Raw genomic sequence first — 17,822 nt, 5'->3', positions numbered from 1 at the left:
GCATCGCTTTTTTCGAGTAACTGCCTACTCGGGCGAAAAGATTCGGGGGGCACCGGGGGCGGAAGACGGCGGGGTGGAGCGGGGAGTAGCAGTGGGGAACAGGGGGAGCTCCTTCTCATTATCTGGTTGGACGCTTTACTCTGTACAATTGCATGGAGGGTTTTTACCAAAAATCGGACTCCCTCCGCCTGTGTGATGTTGTTCTGTCTAGAAGCATTGTGTAATGACTTTGTTCTCATTTCTTTCTAGATAACGGTTACTTCGAGCCCCAACCCTACAGAAATGGCAGGTAAGACCGTAACGCTCGCCCCTGCTCTTCTTTTCCTATCAAGAGCGATACCGCAATACGTCCTCCAACCGATATAAGGGGAATAACATGGGGCATGAGGCCGGATTCACACGGCTGTGTTTGTACAATACGCAATGAATAGAACCCATTGATTTGAATGGATTCATTCACATAGCCATATTTTGCACATGCACTTTGGGCGCATGCAAAAATATGCAACATGCTCTACTTTTTGCGCATTTGCGCAGCACAAGAGGCCAATATAACCAATGGCCTTAGGGAAATGTGTTGCAAGTACGCAGGAAACCTGTGCATTGGCAAAGCATAAGACCCAAAATCAATGAGGAAATTGCCTTCCCTGGAGGTCGAAATGTGCGGGTGTCAGGACATTTTGGCCAAATTGCTATAGAAGTAACCAAGGGCATGCAAACCATAGAGGGGGAGACTATGCAATTGCTACGGGGCCCTTGGAGAGTGGGGCCCCCAGCTGTGATTGCACCATCTCTTTTTCTACTGGATACGAAGACCACAGGAGGGCCTTCCTCCAAAGAGGAACTGCGTTGTTAGCAAACAAGGAGGTGGGGAGTTTGCTCGAAGGTCATTTTAAAGGGCAAGGAACATGATCAGGGTAGGCCCGAGTAGCCGTTTTGTAGCCAACCGACCTTTCCCTTAAAGAATGACACAACACGGTATTCTTCGGATAATTTGGCCACAGCAGCCGTTTATTAATTTTTTTTAACATAACCTTCCTTTTTTACCACTGAGAGGGGGGGGGGGGGGGAACCCTTGGAGACACAAAATCTGGTGCTTAAATAATTTCTTGCTGGAAAATCGAACCTTGCCCACAATCGTACTACCTGATTCGTGGGCACCACTAGCCACCCTAAGGTGGCTAAAATATATAACATAAGGCCGGGAGGGATAATCGTCCCCCCATTAGCTAAATCCCATAGCCCTAGACATTAAGCCAATAACCAGAGGAGGGAGTATTAAAACCATACCCACCAACTCCACCCCCCCCCCCTCCAAACAATTTACCACCGACTCCAAGGATCCCCCACCCGCCAAATGCCGCTATGACAAAAACTTTATAAACACAACCTTCGGGAGGGAGGGTGGGCTCCTCAAACTGTCTGTAACTGTCCTAAATTGGCGCTCAAACTACCCCCTTTTAACCCCTTCTATTACTCCCCGCCTCCTACGTCACTCCACCAATCACCTTCTTTCCTAATTTAACCCTCTCACTGCCTGGCCACCCTAATAATGCAGGGCTTCCACTCAAGGGGGAACCACCACCTCTCCCTCCCCCCCCCCCCCCCTCCCCGTTCCTGTCCCGTACTGGAATCAAACACAGGACCCTCTTGTCTGGGTGGCAAGCTGGACACTATAATTGGGGCCCATTTAAGTTTTTGCTATGGACCCGATCACTTCTATGTATAGCACTGCAGATATTTTTTTGCCTTTTTGACACTTTTTTCCCCCAGTCTTTACTTGATAAAAACCGTTGGTGATAAGACTACGATGGCCGCAAAAGGATCACTAAAAGCCGTCGGTAATAATGTGCATTAGTAAAACTGGGGTTTATTAATGGACAGTTTGATTTTTCGCTTCTGTCCTCTGACACGAAGACCCATAGTAACTGCCGGGGATGCTTCTAGCGAAAAGCATAGTCCAAACACAAGTATTTCTTTCCTCGCCCCACTTGCAATGCTGCTCCTTATAATGCAGTAGTGGGAATCTGATCCTCCCGCATACACCACCAGAGGTCTCCCAGCCAAAATGCAATGCCCCCCTCCACCTCCGCCCCTCCACTATTTATAGCTGTGTAAGTACATGGTTCAGCAACATGTGTTACTCCAAATACCAGGCTACTGTAACAGCACTGCATATGTGCGCCGAGAACCCGCGCTGGGATCTTAGAGGTTGCATCTACCCTAGCGGGGATGCTTGGGAGGCACTCGGGCATTAAACTAGTTCTACACATTAGATACTTGTCGGTTGGACGCTTAGTTGACCAACCGTTATCTGTAATCCCACCTCCCCCATAAACATGCGTGCTCGGCATGTGTGTGTGATCCTAATAGGCAAGGAGAGAAAGCCGCTGCCACATGCCCCCGCTCACGGCTTATCTCAAGGATTGGGCATGCTGAAAACTAACTGCCCAGTTTTTATCTCCGCCCGACATCTTCCATTATGGGAAAGTCAGGATCCCCCATACACATTAAATGATCGTCCGATCATCCCTACGGGTGCGTTCACATGCAGCGGGTTTGGTACAGATTCCTCATCAGTCTTCTCACGTTGGTGCATATTTTGATGCAGGTTTTGACGCGGATCCACATGGGACTTCACCCCTTCAATTGAAAAGGGTGAAATCTTTCAAAATTCGCAGCAATGGTGCCGATTTTAACGCAGAATTTGGTCTCCTTCAGACAGACTTATTTGTATTCAGATTTGCGCACACATTACGCAGATAATTGAACCCGTTGATTTAATTAGAAGTCTATGGGATGTGCGCAAAGGCGCACTCAATATGTATGCAAATTTGAAGATGACAGTCAATCAAGGAGGTGGGGCTGTGTTGTTTTTTTCCCCGCACTATATCCGCGTAATCCATGCGGAAAAAACATTGCATCTGCAAGCAATTAAAAAACGGTTTTTACAAGTCTCTCGCTGCGGAAATCAGCATGTGGAATCCGACCCGCCCGTGGACATGAGACCACAATTTGTATGAAAAAGCGTTATTAGCTATTATTGGTCCCTGTGATATCCTTGAAATACACGTAACGGTAAAAATGGTCTCTCTTAAAATTAATTTGCTAGTGTGAAAAACTTTATTCAGGGATCTCGCAGGTTAAATTTTAATGTCTGACTCTTTTTCCTGCGAAGAAAAGTGATTTCCGCAAGCCGCTTTGCCCCTTACATAGATTGATTTTGTTACAACCAATATGGCTGCCAAGACAGCTCTGATGAGGCTTGTTACCCAGCTTTCCCCATAGAAGTCTATAGGAGTTGCGCAAATGGGCACCAGTACGCAATACACTGCGATATCCCGCAGAAAAAAGAGCACGCCTGGACCTCATTGGTTAAATAGCCTCTTAAATCTGAGGTTTTGCGGTGTTGCGCGCTCGTGTGAACAGGCCCTGCGTTCGCAAAAACAATCAACCTCGTTTATAGCGTAAATCCGTTGCTCTGAAGCGTGAGCATTTGCGTGTGAAGGAGCCCTTATCGATTACTGAAACCAGATAATGCTTCGCAGCGGATGGGGAGAGCACCAGCGCCCCCAGGACAGGTCACCGGTGTTTACAGTTGACGTCAGTTACTGTCCGCACGCCGGCTGGAGAAGCGTCTCTCAGACAACAGGCACGCTGCCACGAACCACAAGGCCCAGCCTCAGGGAGGAGAGCAGTGGTTGCCAGAACAGCAGGAAACCAACATCAAACTTCCCGTCTACTTTTCCAACTCTTTAAAAAACTTGAGAGTCTCTTCTGATCGGGCCGGGATACTAGTGTGTCGGTGTGAGGGGCAATAGGAGGTGACAACAGTCCGAACAGAGAATGGGAGCGCTCTGCACATGTCTCCAGACACCCAAAACGTCTCCAGGGACGTCCAAAGAAGGTAACAAGACACTAGTGCAGTCTGATGTGTACGCTTCCTATTGTAGACAAGAGGCAGCCATGGACACAAAGATAAGGATTGGCTGACTGACGGATATCCATCAGTTATACATGTGTGATATGTCGTCAGTAGAGAATGGTGGTGGTGGTGGGGAGGGGGACCTCTAGATCAGTCCGAAAAACGAGAGGATCATATCCATTGCTAATGTTGAGGCGGCTGTACATATCGATGGTTTTATGATATGGGATTAGGTTGCTGGGAAATATTTACTGTACCTACTAACCCTTTGCAGTCCAGTTTTGGATTCAGGGTTTCCTAGGGGGCTCTCTCTTTCTGCCATTATACAGTGGCGCAGTCTGCTGGCTAGAGCCAGTACTGCGGTATGGGACATGCTGGAGAGGCACCCGACAACAGAGCGGCCAGTAATATACAGTAATACCATCCTGCCGGACGTCTTCCGACATCGGAGCTGTACAACTTTCAATCAGAATGTCTTCAGACGTCAGACAGTGGATTGGAGAGGGTTAAGTCCAACGCTGAAATCTAGATGTCTGATCAAAGGGGTTGAGGCGCTGTATGGAACCCCCCTTTAATTTGAATATGAACAATATGGGGGGCATCTTACGAGAGTTTCATGCTGACTTTCCCCTTTAAAGAGGAATGTGCATTAAATTCCGCAGCGCACATGCGGATCCGCAGCGTACGTCACCCCTTAATCGAAGGGGTAAAATATACTGCAGATACGCATCAAGTTGCGGACTAAAAACTGCCCCATGTGGATGCGCTATAAGACACAAACCGTTATTGTTCCATGTCAGATTCGGGATGTGACGGGTATAAGACTCATGTTTTGTCTTACTCTCCCTACAGAGAAACTAAAGAACAGTAAGATCATCTTTGTGGTCGGTGAGTATCCTGTATCGGTGATTGATAGTGATCTACATCGTCTCCGGTAAAGCCGATGGGGCTGCATCAGGTCCCTGAAGCCCGCATGCATCAATGGGTCATTTTGTAGCCGGACCTTTTATACACCCGCATGGTAACTGGTGGAACAAACATTCAAAAACTATTCCCCCCCCCCCACGCACACAGGTTGACAACCATCCGTAAATTTATGGACAGGGCCAAAAATGTTTTTCTTCTCTGTCCATAGCGTCTGTCAGTTTGTGCTGCGCATGCACCGGGTACACAGCATGTACAGTGCAAACTGTCACCGAAGGACGACTTGTGCTCTAGAGCACCATCTAGAGGTAGAGACTGGCTGCTCCTAGTTATACAGACGGGAACGCATGGGAAGGAGGGGATGTGCGACAGAAAGGGAGAGCGGGATGGCATGACCGTCTTGGAGCCCTCTCTTACATAAATGTAAGTTCTAATCTGCGCTCGCTCCTAGCTGGCATAGACTTCATATTGGGGTGCGCCAAATTTAGTAAGAGGTGTGCGCTTCTTAAATTGGCACACTTTCAATGCAGCACACTCTGGATTTAGACTGATATAAATAAATGTTCCCACAGGTGTTTTTACAGCCGTCCGCAGTGCCGGTCAGAGAGAAACTCATCTGGGACTCATTTTTGCTAATATTTGTACTGCACCAATGCCGGACAGGCTCAATGCTAACAGCGTGCAAACGATCATTGTCCCAAAATCATTCTAACGCGCAAAAGTGAGCAATAATCGTTCAGTCTGAATGCGATCCAACGACCGAATGACAAATGAGAAGCGCTTTGATTTTTTTTTTCGGCTTTTTATTTTATACAGGCATTAAAAAAAAACTATCGTCGGCTTGTTCGCTTCAGGTTTGGCTTAAACAACGCTTCTTCAGTCCCTTTGCAGTGGAGGTTCCGCTACTGTAGTGGCGGAAGATGTCATGGATGAGAATTGTAATTTTTTTTTTTTTTTTGACAACTACTCAACAACCCCTTTTAATTTTTAGGTCATTACAATTCAAGCGCGCTATACTGGGGGTGGAGTGGGGTTTATACAAACATTTTGGGCCATCTGTTATTTTTGGATCAGTTGTCTGAAAAAAATTGAAGGAGGAGGTTGTCAACCCTGACATCCCTCCTTCATATCATAGGGGCCCAGGAGGCTGAGATACGAGGAGTCGTCTATAGAGTCTTCACACGGGCATTGTCCATCCAGGTCTAAAGAATCTAGTTTTGACCCCATTTGATTAGGAAAATCTAATGATTGGGGAATTTAATGCAAAATACTTCTTTTTTTCTTGACACTAATGTATGATCAGATTAATAATGTGATATTACACTGATATAGTAGGGCATTACATACATGGCAATCTCCGGCTACTGGAGATGCATCGGAAGCATTGAGTACTTACGAGAAGTTTCTATTGGTGGCTTCAGGTGGACCCGGCTCTGGCAAGGGGACCCAGTGTGAGAAGATCGTCCACCAATATGGCTACACCCATCTGTCCACTGGAGACCTGCTAAGGGCAGAGGTGTCCTCAGGATCAGAGAGAGGGAAGCACCTGTCCGCCATCATGGAGAAGGGCGAGTTGGTGCCTTTGGTGAGTCTGACATTCATATTAAATCATACGGCAGTGATTTAGCTCATCAAATGAATTGGCGCTTTATAAATGTGTCCGACCAAGGAGTTTCACAAGTGACCATGCAGTAATCAATGTGTGCAGTAAAGGGGTTGTCCAGGACATGATCAATGTCCTATCCTTTAGGATAGGTCAGCAACAGTTGATTGGCTGGGGTATGCCCTTGGGATTTCTGCCGATCGGCTGTTTGCTGGCCCCTTGCCTTTATGTACCAAGCTGGAAGCAGACAGCTCTGTCCGTAGTGCAGTGGTCTGGGTTGTAATTGCAGGCGCAGCTCCCATTGAATTCAATACAATACCAACCTGAGCCACAGCACTATAGACACAGCTGTCAGCTTCCGGCTCTGTCCACAATGACAGCTGGCCCGATATCAGTTGAGTGCCAGGCCCGCTGCCATTGAAGACAGAGCCAGAAGCTGGCAGCTCTGTCTGTAGTGCAGCAGCTCAGGTTGGTAGTGCAGGCATAGCTCCTGCAACGAGTGAGACACAAGGCTCACCACTGAGGAGATGGCGGGGGTAGTTGTTAGGGATGTCTCGGTGGCACTACCAACTCTTCCCCTGAGGGACACACATAACCCTGGCCAAGGTGCCACCAGGCCTCTAACAGGCAACGCTGCGGCAGCGATCACCTGAATAATTCTTACTCCGTAGAATGTCAGATAGGAAAAGTAAGAGAGTCCACACACAGTTAACATGATAACTTCAGTCGCTGGGAATGGTCAGTGACTGGAACTTTACTTTCAGAATTGATAAATTCACACACAGAAGAACAAATTACGGAGGTCAGGGAGGAGAACACAGGATGATACCAGGTCTACAGTCTAGGTTATCTGTATGACTCCGCTCCGGGACACAGTATGACACCGGGCCTACAGTCCACGTTATCTGTATGACTCCGCTCCTGCACACACACACTCCTGGACACAGGATGACACCGGGCCTACAGTCCTAGTTATCTGTATGACTCCGCTCCTGGACACACACACACCAGGACACAGGTTGACACCGGGCCTACAGTCCACGTTATCTGTATGACTCCGCTCCTGGACACACACACTCCTGGACACAGGATGATACCGGGCCTACAGTCCTAGTTATCTGTATGACTCTGCTCCTGGACACGCACACACCAGGACACAGGATGATACTGGGTCTACAGTCCTAGTTATCTGTATGACTCCGCTCCTGGACACACACACACCGGGACACAGGATGATACTGGGTCTACAGTCCTCGTTATCTGTATGATTCCGCTCCTGGACACACACACTCCGGGACACAGGATGACACCGGGCCTACAATCCTAGTTATCTGTATGACTCCGCTCCTGGACACACACACTCCGGGACACAGGATGACACTGGGCCTACAGTCTGAGTTATCTGTATAACTCTACTCCTGGATATACACACTGTTGGAGGACAAGACACTTCACTAACACTCACTTGCAAACGGCTTTCTGGACACTGCACGGCAGAATTTTTCTCTCTCTCCTAGGATAGGGGTCCTGGGATTAGGTCATGGGGGTACCTCTCTTTCTCTTCCATTCTTCACCACATGAGGGTTGAAGGTACCTCCATGTGGCCGGCACTCACTCCACACTCAACTGTTGAAGCAATGAAATCCCCTCCTTCTTACCTTGCACTCATATATATACCTTGCATGTTCACATGACAACATAACTCGTTACAATTTCCAGACATTCACAGACATTAACCTCTTACGTGCTGCAGCTGTGCAATACACATAACTAAAGACAAGACAATTTGCACAGAGCATCCACATTAAAGACATGACATGCATGACAGTTATGGAGGGGCCAGATATATGCACTTCAGGCCACTACACTCCCATTAAATCCAGTGATTGCAGATTGGACAGTAGAACGGGTACGGCTCAGTTGTCATGGTCAGGAAGGGAGGGTGATGCCAAGATGCTAGTCAACAATGAGGTGCAAGTGATGCAAGAATGTTGCCTGCCCCACATATCACTGGGGAATAGCCGTATAAATTTGGGATGCCGTTGCTGCTGTGCGGGTTAGAGCATATAATAGTGTGATATGATAAGGGATGTTTGCTGAAAGCGTCTTACCAGCACTGGATAGGAGCCTCAAGTATAACAGCCTCAGGTCTGGAGAGTAGTTGGGGAAGAGCCAGGGGTCAGCAACGGGAAGTCTCAGTTTGCAGCACAAAGGAATGAGGCGGGTAACCTAGTCAGATGGAAAGCCGGAATTTGATATCAGGTGGTTTTGTTACAGTAGCAGAGGAACAGGCAGAAGGAAAGCTGATCAGTCAATGCTGTGGAGCAGAATACTCACATGAGGTAGGAGGGCTCAAGGCCAGGTTTATATAGCAAGCCGAATCAGAGGCAGAGCGGAGCCAGAACAGAGACTGGATAGCAGGATATGGGAACAAGGATAAAGTATGCAGGGAAACCGTCCAACAGCCTGGATGGCTCAGCAGGGAGAGCCGCCGATCTGTGAGCAGGAGGTTGTGGGTTTGAACTCTGACATTTGCTTAGAAAGTCCAGTGGATATTGGTAGACTATGGGTTAGGCCTTAGGCTTATTCACATGGGCGTATTTGCAGTCAATCTTATGTTCATAATATGGGCAGCATAAACCCCACTGATTTGAAGCACGTTCTATTTTGGTCCATATTACGGACTGAAATTGGGCATTAACCCTTTCCAATCCACTGTCTGACGTCTAAAGACATTATGATTTAGGGCTGTACAGCTCTGATGTTGGAAGACGTCTGTCGGGGTTCTCTTACTGTATATTGCCAGCCTCTTTGCTGTCGGAGCTTATCCAACATGTCACCTCATGCAGTACTGGCTTTAGCCAGCAGATAGCGCTGTTGTATAACGGCAGAAAAAGAGTAAGCCCCCTAGGAAAACCAGGATACAAATTGGATTGGAAAGGGTTAAATAGGCTTTTTTCACAGTTGTTATTTTAAATAAATAAAATAGCAGCGTGTCCTATTTCTGTGCTGTCCGATTTGAGTTGCGCCTGAGAATTTCAGCGCAACTTACATACACACGTGTTTCTAAACCTTAAGGCAAAGTCTTCAATGTTACGAAGCCGTACAGCCAAACTTGGATTATACGGATGTGTAAATGAGCCCTTCTGTCCATGTGTCCATGTCCCGCACGCAGTAAAGAACTACGTTTTGCAGGTTGTCAGAGTTCTGTCATCTTTGTCCTGCATCCATCCAGTCCTCTGACTTCATGACAATCAAATCAGTGCAGTTTCTCAGCTCATAACACACCAATGGGAAATATATGCCAGAATCTGATCGAGTTCCAATAGGAAATGTCTCCATTTTAACCTCGCTACTAGTGGCCAGGGTGTTCTTCCAATTTTTCCACCAGGTGGTGCTATAGCCTCATTATTCCATAGAGACAGTTCTACTCCTACGTCTAATTGGCAATGACCCCCTTGCCTGATATAGCCATCCTGAGGTGCAGGACTGGGTCACGTATGTTTTGTTGCCTCCTGCTGTCATGGTCGGTAAACACAATCATAGAGAATAAACATGTAATGAGGGGGAAAAAGTGTTTAATTATTCCAAGGAAGTAGAGGAAATTGAAGTCTTTATAAATAATGCGGTGTGTGAGCTGGAGCAGGTCAGCGCCGTGTAAGTTATGGCTTCCGTAGGGGGAGGATCAAATATCCTGTTTGTGCTGTTTTCGTTATTATTGCGGTACATGTATTAAACAGTTTCTAGTAAATCCAATCTTCACATAGTCAAGTGTCTCTTCCTTCCCCAGGACACCGTTCTGGACATGTTGAGAGACGCCATGGTCGCCAAGGCTGACACGTCCAAAGGATTCCTCATAGACGGATACCCTCGTGAGGTCAAGCAAGGAGAAGAGTTTGAGAAGAAGGTGAGGAAGGGGCTGTCTTACACCAGACTTCCTTGTAGACACTTGGAAGAAACTAACATGTTTAGATGTCTTAAGGCTTGAAACGAGCAGAACTTGCTTAGGCTGTTATAATCGTATCGCGGCGGAGAGATTCCTTCCTGTCGGAGACGTTACATAAGACTCATGGGCTCCAATATAAAATCTGTAACGGAACCCCTCAAATATTAGCCATCTTTCATAGTAATGGTCTCAAATCATGGCCTCGTATAAGTCAGAAGAGCGCTGATTGACCATTATATATAAGGGATATATAATTGGGTAGTTTTGTACCCTTCCAGACCCCCTTGTAAGGGGAATGAAAAAGTTAAAGGGGCATTCCCATATTGACTTCCTCATAGCCAAGATGGGAAATTGCTGCAATGCCGAACCCTACGAAAAGAGCCGAGAGCTCTCTGTAGCTCCCATTCACTTCAATGAGTCCTACGGAAATGGTGCAGGGGGTTGGCACAGAGAACTAGATTTTCCCATCTTGCCCATGAAAAACCAAGATGGAAACACCCCTTTAACTTTGCGTAGTCAGTAACTACTACAGCTATTGATGTTTATTACATAACTGCTAATGTGTGGTGTGATTGATATAACAAACACTACCATAGCTCTCATGGACCATGTGTGAGTGTTCCTGATCCCAGTCCCGGTGGCCACTTGGGAGGTTTACATAGCCAGTCACTATGCTGAGTGGGCACGTGCATCTGATCGAATGGTAGGGCATGTTTCATTATGCAGGGAGGTGCCTGTGTTTGGTGTAGCATGCAAAAAGTTGCGTTGTTGCGGCAGTGGTGGAGAGAGCAATACAAGAGGTCTGTTAGGTGCAGCCTGAGTCGTGAGCCGCGAGAGAAGCCTTGGAGCCTGCTGAGAAGAGGTTGGGTGCAGCTTGAAGGTGTGAGCTGTTGTAGAGCCTTGGAGTCTCCTGGTTGGAGCCGAGAGTGCCTGGTCTGTCCTTGACTATCGAGCTGAGGCAACTCCAGTCAATGACCTGTTGTATTGCTGCGAGAGAGAAGACGTTCACCATAGAGACTGTGAGTGCAAACCATTGTGCAATCCAGCTACCCCAGGCCTGCTGAGTAGTTAGAGACTGTAACCTGATCTTACAAGAACTAACAAAAGTTAGTACAGTGTTGCCAAGTTTTGGAGTCGGCCATTACCAAGTATTGAAACTGTGATGCAATGTTCTGAAACTGTAAACCAAGTTAGATAGTCTGTAGTGCTAATTCAGCTGCCAACTAAAGACTGTAACTGTTGACCATAACATGTGCCCCGTCTCTTAAATCTACCTGCCTGTGGGGTCCCAAAGCCTAATGCCCATCTAATGAAAATGATTCAATCAATACTACTGGGAAAGTAAAGATCTCATTGGGGGGAGCTGGTGATATAATGGTCAACCAAAGCTTTAGGTCTAATTGTTAATTTCTGTGTACTTTTACTTTTACGACTGATCAGTATAGTTGTATCTTGTGTCAGTAACATAAGGCCTGTCCTAATCCTTCCCTACCTGCACCGTGGATCGCCATAATCCCATTCATAGCCGCCGTTGCATACTGATGTAATCCCCGCCATAGCTATTTTATATTATCGCATTCCAGCCCATTACCCCTGACCTCATCCCACCCATAACCCCGATTTATTATTATTTATGCACCCTTTCGCTATTCTCTTTCTAGATTGCTCCCCCTTCACTACTGCTGTACATCGATGCCGGCTCTGACACAATGGTGAAGCGGTTATTGAAGCGTGCGGAGACCAGCGGCCGGGCTGATGACAACGAAGTCACCATTAAGAAGAGGCTGGACACTTACTACAAAGCCACAGAACCCGTCATTTCCCACTATGAAAGCAGAGGCATTGTGAGGAAGGTACGATGTCCAAGCGAGTCACGCGCTAACGTCATAACATGTGGATGGGGGTCTTATGATAAGCATCGCGTGACCATTCATACCTCCTGTCTGCTGTAATGGAGAGAGACCCCGCATGGGATAGGGGTACAGGTCTGGGGATCGTTGGAAATCTCTGTGTGAGTGGTGGAGGTGCGAGCACTTTTATGGCATCGCTACTTAAAATATAGTGTAGGGTTGGAGAACAAGCTTAAAGGGGCTTTCTGGGTTTAGAAAAACATGGCCTTTTTTTTTTTTTTTTTGCAGAAATAGCGCTACACTTATCCATGGTTATTTCATGTATTGCAGCTTCATTGAAGTGACTTAAGCTGACCTGCAGTAACCACACTGCAGCCATGTATGTCTAATCCTGAAAATCCCCTCTAAAGCTGTTTTCTTTCCAAACACTTTAACCCCTTACGTACGCGGCCCTTTTTTTTTTTTTCTCCTCAATTTCAAAAAAAATCACAACAGTTTTTTTTCCATTTACGCTGCTATATCAGGGTTTTGTTTTTTTTGTGGGATGTCTTATATTTCTCAGTAGAACTATTTAATGTGTCATAAAATTAAAAAAACTGGAAAACTTTGAAAATATCTCTAAGTGGAGTGAAATGGGGAAAAAAACACTTTCACCATCTTTGGGGGTTGGTCTTAATTTCATGGCATACAGACTGCAGCAAAAATGACATAACTTAATTATACGGGTCAGTACGATTATTACAAAAATTATATATTTTTACAGTTGCACCACTACTTAAAAAAAATAAAATATCGTTGGAAAAAATGCATTTTTTTTTTAACCTTTCTGTAGTTTTTTTACAATTAAAAAAAAAAAACTTAAAAAAAAATATTTTTTACATTTCTTTTTAGTTCCAAAAGGGGACTTGAACTTGCAATCATTTGCTCAAACGGTATAATGTAATACCACATTACATTGTACCTCATTTCGACAGGCGTGTCACAGGCTGCTTCAGTATGTCATCCATTTTTCACATCTGCAAAATAAAACAAAACAAAAAATGGGTTCATTTCTTTTTTTTTTTCAAACCTTCATAATGGAAAAAAAAGATGACTTCTGGGTGCTGTACGCATTTTTCCTATCCCTGAAGCCTTTAACGCAAGAGTCTTGTCCGCAAATTGGAACAGAATAGAACAAGTGATGAGTTGTTGGGTTTTTTCCATGCAGTCTGTGTGCTGTGTCTGTTGCGTGTGTTACCACATAGAATAATATAGGTGCGTGTGCTGTCCATGTGGAGGCCATTCTTTAATCCGACTCCACACCGCATATATCTATATTACACTCAAGCTCGGCACTAACAACCAATCGGGTTGAGTCGGGGAGCCCAAACAGGCAATCGGGTTGAGTCGGGGAGCCCAAACAGGCAATCGGGTTGAGTCGGGGAGCCCAAACAGGCAATCGGGTTGAGTCGGGGAGCCCAAACAGGCAATCGGGTTGAGTCGGGGAGCCCAAACAGGCAATCGGGTTGAGTCGGGGAGCCCAAACAGGCAATCGGGTTGAGTCGGGGAGCCCAAACAGGCAATCGGGTTGAGTCGGGGAGCCCAAACAGGCAATCGGGTTGAGTCGGGGAGCCCAAACAGGCAATCGGGTTGAGTCGGGGGAGCCCAAACAGGCAATCGGGTTGAGTCGGGGGAGCCCAAACAGGCAATCGGGTTGAGTCGGGGGAGCCCAAACAGGCAATCGGGTTGAGTCGGGGGAGCCCAAACAGGCAATCGGGTTGAGTCGGGGGAGCCCAAACAGGCAATCGGGTTGAGTCGGGGGAGCCCAAACAGGCAATCGGGTTGAGTCGGGGGAGCCCAAACAGGCAATCGGGTTGAGTCGGGGGAGCCCAAACAGGCAATCGGGTTGAGTCGGGGGAGCCCAAACAGGCAATCGGGTTGAGTCGGGGGAGCCCAAACAGGCAATCGGGTTGAGTCGGGGGAGCCCAAACAGGCAATCGGATTGAGTCGGGGGAGCCCAAACAGGCAATCGGGTTGAGTCGGGGGAGCCCAAACAGGCAATCGGGTTGAGTCGGGGAGCCCAAACAGGCAATCGGGTTGCTGGAATAGTGAATCAGAACCAATGAGGTTGCTGTTATTGCTCCATACTGCTGAGCTTGAGTGTAATATACATATATGCCTCCACACCGATGCAAATAACGCCTTAGGCCTCCAGCACAGCAATGTTTTTAATCCTTGTTTAGTCCTTTAAATAAAAAACACACAAACAGCACTGAGACCCATGTTATTCTATGTGGCAACATACTCTAATGAGTTTTTTTTGACTCAGACATGAACTGTGTGAAAAAACTCATAGCATGCACTATTCTGATCCATTTTACGGACGAGACTCGCCCATTCAAGTCTATGGCGATAGGAAAAAGTTGGAAAGCCTGCTTCTTTTTTTTATTTTGAGGACATGAAAAAGTGGATAGCGCACGGGGAAAAAAAATGGACCACATATGGAGGCCACACGAAGCTGAACACCCATGAAAAAAATCCAGTTTTTGGCGGCCATAACAGACTTTTTTTTTTAAGCAAGTGTGCACCTAGGGTTAGTTTTTGTGATGTGGATGATCCATTCCAAGTGGACATACTGAGCAGTAGAACATGGTGGCTGTCTAGCAGTAACAGCGCCATACTTGCCCATTGGGCCGTGTGTGGTACTGCAGCCTGATTCAGGTGACTGTAATAATGCTTTGAAGAAATGCCAGTCCAGACTTTCATGTATGGTTTATCTTCCAACAGATCAACGCAGAAGGATCCGTAGACGACGTTTTCAAACAAGTCACCGCAGCCCTTGAAGCCCTTAAATAAACAGCGAAGCCGAACAAAAAAAAAACAATCAAAAAATGCCTTATTCTTCTCTGTACACGACATTCTTCTGCCTTATTCTCCGCCCCCCCGCCAAATAACTCCGATCACATTCAAACAAACAAAACAAACTTAGCACGGAGCGTTTGAACATTCACCAGGTTAATGTCGCTCCGTCTGCCAATCGCTGGTCTCAAACGTCATATAAGCCCATCAAGAGACTTGAAAGAATTCGCCCTTCTTCCCGTAGGAAGGTGCGTTCTGCAACCCCGATCCCTTTCTGTCTGTTAATATCCTCACTCTCTTCCTGTTTTCCTGAGCAGTAAACGACTTCAAGGAAACATTTGAGGTCCTTTGCCTTGGCTCCTGTTCTTCATGTTTTTTTTTTCTCCCCCATTTTCCACCCGCTCTCCGCCCGAGGAGACATTCCTCTCCAGAACAGGAAAAGCTTGTTTGAAAAATGTATCACCTCTGTGGTTCAGCGTGATGGCCTATCACTCGCATTGGCCTCGGTCAAAGAGTCACGACCATAAGAGCCTCACCAAGGGGTTAAGCTGAAGTTTAGTGTTTAGGCAATTTCCTCTTGGACGCCTTCTATCTCCTTGTAGAAAGCTGTAAAGTCACCTTTGGCCTTGATATGAAGGGACAGGCTGGAGCGGAGGGGGTCTGCCGGAGGGAGGAAGACCGCTAGACCGGATACCACATTGTCTTCTGGGAGGTGTCCAATACGGCATGATGCATTTGTCACATATTTTTTCAGCAGAAAGTGATACGAAGTAACGATAGCATAATTTCAATGGAATGTTAAAGCAGGAAAAGATACTTAACCTCTTAGCTGCCCGAGGTCACGGATTGTTGTTTTTGGTGAATTCCGCTCCTATTCATTTGTGAGGTGCTTATTTCTTCAAGAATGCCTAAGCGCGGTACAAAAGCAAAGCCAATTTCTTCATCCATGGAGTGAGGTACAACAGCTGGCGTGACAAGAAAGATAGAAGAACTCTTCATGGTTTTAATGCACCCTACAGATCCCCGATGGGGCCGCCGTTGGGGACGCCGTAGAGGCTTGGTCATTAGTCCAGTCTTGCCGGCACATCCTCTGTTATGAGATGCGTCATTTTAGGTCTGGTGTCACCAATGGCCCCACATGGAACATCTGTAAGGTGTATTAAAAACTTGAAGAGTTCTTCTACCTTTCATGTCATTCCGGCTGTTGTAGGTTAGTTCTACACCGTTCTTCTTAAATCCCCCTGTATTTGCTACTAGCCTTACCCTTCGTCTCAGCCTCTCTGATATATGCCAGGAATAGACAATACATTGTATACTGTAGACTTTAGGAGCCACTTTCACCTTCCTAGGAGCCACTTTCACTTTTTAGTGCCTGGAATTGAGAGCTATAATCATAAAGGGGTTGTCCAGTTGTAATCTATGGATGGCCTATTCTCAGGATAAGTCATCAATAGTAGATAGGCAGGGGTTTGTTGCCCAGGCCACCTGCCGATCAGCTGTTTGCCGAACCAGAGCACTTGATTAAGGAACTGAATTCTGCAGAAAAAGGACAGCTCAGTTCTTACTCTAGTGGCCAGGCTTGGTATTGCAGGCCAAGTTCCCATTAAAATGAATGCCACTGCAGTGGAAATGGAGCAGAAATCAGCTCCCTGCACAAGCCCACTGGCCTGGCAAACAGTTGATCGATGGGGGCCCCAGGGAGTGGCCCTTTGCCATTCCACTATTGATGACTTATCCTGAGGATCGGCAAATCATAGTTTACAACCGGACAACCCCTTTAATATCGATAGAAAATACCAAAAATTCAGCATCCTGTTCTGGATATTACTCTGCACCACATGGTCCCTATCACTGGGCAGTAACTGCCCCATCAAATTGTAGGGATCAATGGGGCTCCCAAGTGGTTGAATCAGATAGTGATGACACAGTATCCTCAGACACAAATTACAAGCTATTCCCTGTCCAAAGGATATGGGATAACCTGCTGATTGGTGGAGGTCTTACCAGGGACACCCCCACAGATCCTGAGAATGGAGCTCCCACGTCCCCTGTCCTCCTCGCTGCAGGCTTACTGACACCCCCTTCCCCTCCTGCAGTGAGGAGGAGAATGAATGGAGCGACCGTTGCTCAAGCCCACTGCTACTTCATTAATTTTCAATGGGACTGCCGGAGACAGCCGAGCAGTAAGAGTTTGGGTATTTCCATCAGCCCAATTGAAATGAATGGAACGTTGACCGCGCCTGCTCAGCCAGCGTTCCATTCGGTGTGATGTCACTGGGGGGTGGGGACATGGGATCCTCATTCTCAGGATCTGCAGAGACGCCCACTGATCAGCACCTTATCCACAGGAACTTGTAATTCTGGTACAGCCCCTTTAAAGAAGACCTGGCATATGGTAAAGTCATCGCTCTATAGCCACGGCCATGTTGACTCTAGCAACACTTTTATTTTCTGGCTCCCAGTGCTTTACCCAATGACAGTCAGCGGTAGGGAACGCCCACCTGACAAAGTTAAAGTCAGACATGATTAAGAAGCTGTGGGGACCGCCTACTTGGCACATTCACAGCAGCGGGCACTGGATCTAACAAGAGCCTGTCCAGGCGAATAGCGGTAAGTATTAAGAAAAGTGGCGATGTAATCAGTGGAGTTGTGCAGACGCGGTCCTGCTGACTCCCATAGGACAGCTCTGTGTGTCCGACCTCATTCCCACGGTCCATTAAAAACGCACCATTTTCA

General features: G+C 46.9%; 1 protein-coding gene across 5 annotated transcripts in view; it reads left to right on the top strand.

Annotated features, from left to right (window-relative positions):
- The window catches only part of AK1 (adenylate kinase 1), a 30,655-nt gene extending 15,213 nt beyond the window's left edge, over positions 1–15,442 (top strand). For 4 of the 5 annotated variants that reach the window (XM_066580582.1, XM_066580585.1, XM_066580584.1 and 1 more), the window contains exons 2-7: positions 250–289; positions 4,778–4,813; positions 6,271–6,434; positions 10,243–10,359; positions 12,060–12,251; positions 15,015–15,442. In XM_066580582.1, the coding sequence (XP_066436679.1) occupies positions 283–289; positions 4,778–4,813; positions 6,271–6,434; positions 10,243–10,359; positions 12,060–12,251; positions 15,015–15,083 (585 nt within the window). In that variant the 5' untranslated portion in view covers positions 250–282 and the 3' untranslated portion in view covers positions 15,084–15,442. Of the gene's footprint in view, positions 1–249; positions 290–3,706; positions 3,908–4,777; positions 4,814–6,270; positions 6,435–10,242; positions 10,360–12,059; positions 12,252–15,014 lie in introns of those variants that run through there. The other variant, XM_066580580.1, reaches the window with a different exon arrangement.
- Positions 15,443–17,822: the final 2,380 nt, after the last annotated feature.

The sequence above is a fragment of the Eleutherodactylus coqui genome, chromosome 10, assembly GCF_035609145.1.
Source record: "Eleutherodactylus coqui strain aEleCoq1 chromosome 10, aEleCoq1.hap1, whole genome shotgun sequence".
NCBI lineage: Eukaryota > Metazoa > Chordata > Amphibia > Anura > Eleutherodactylidae > Eleutherodactylus > Eleutherodactylus coqui.
This window is presented reverse-complemented; position numbering and strand designations above follow the sequence as displayed.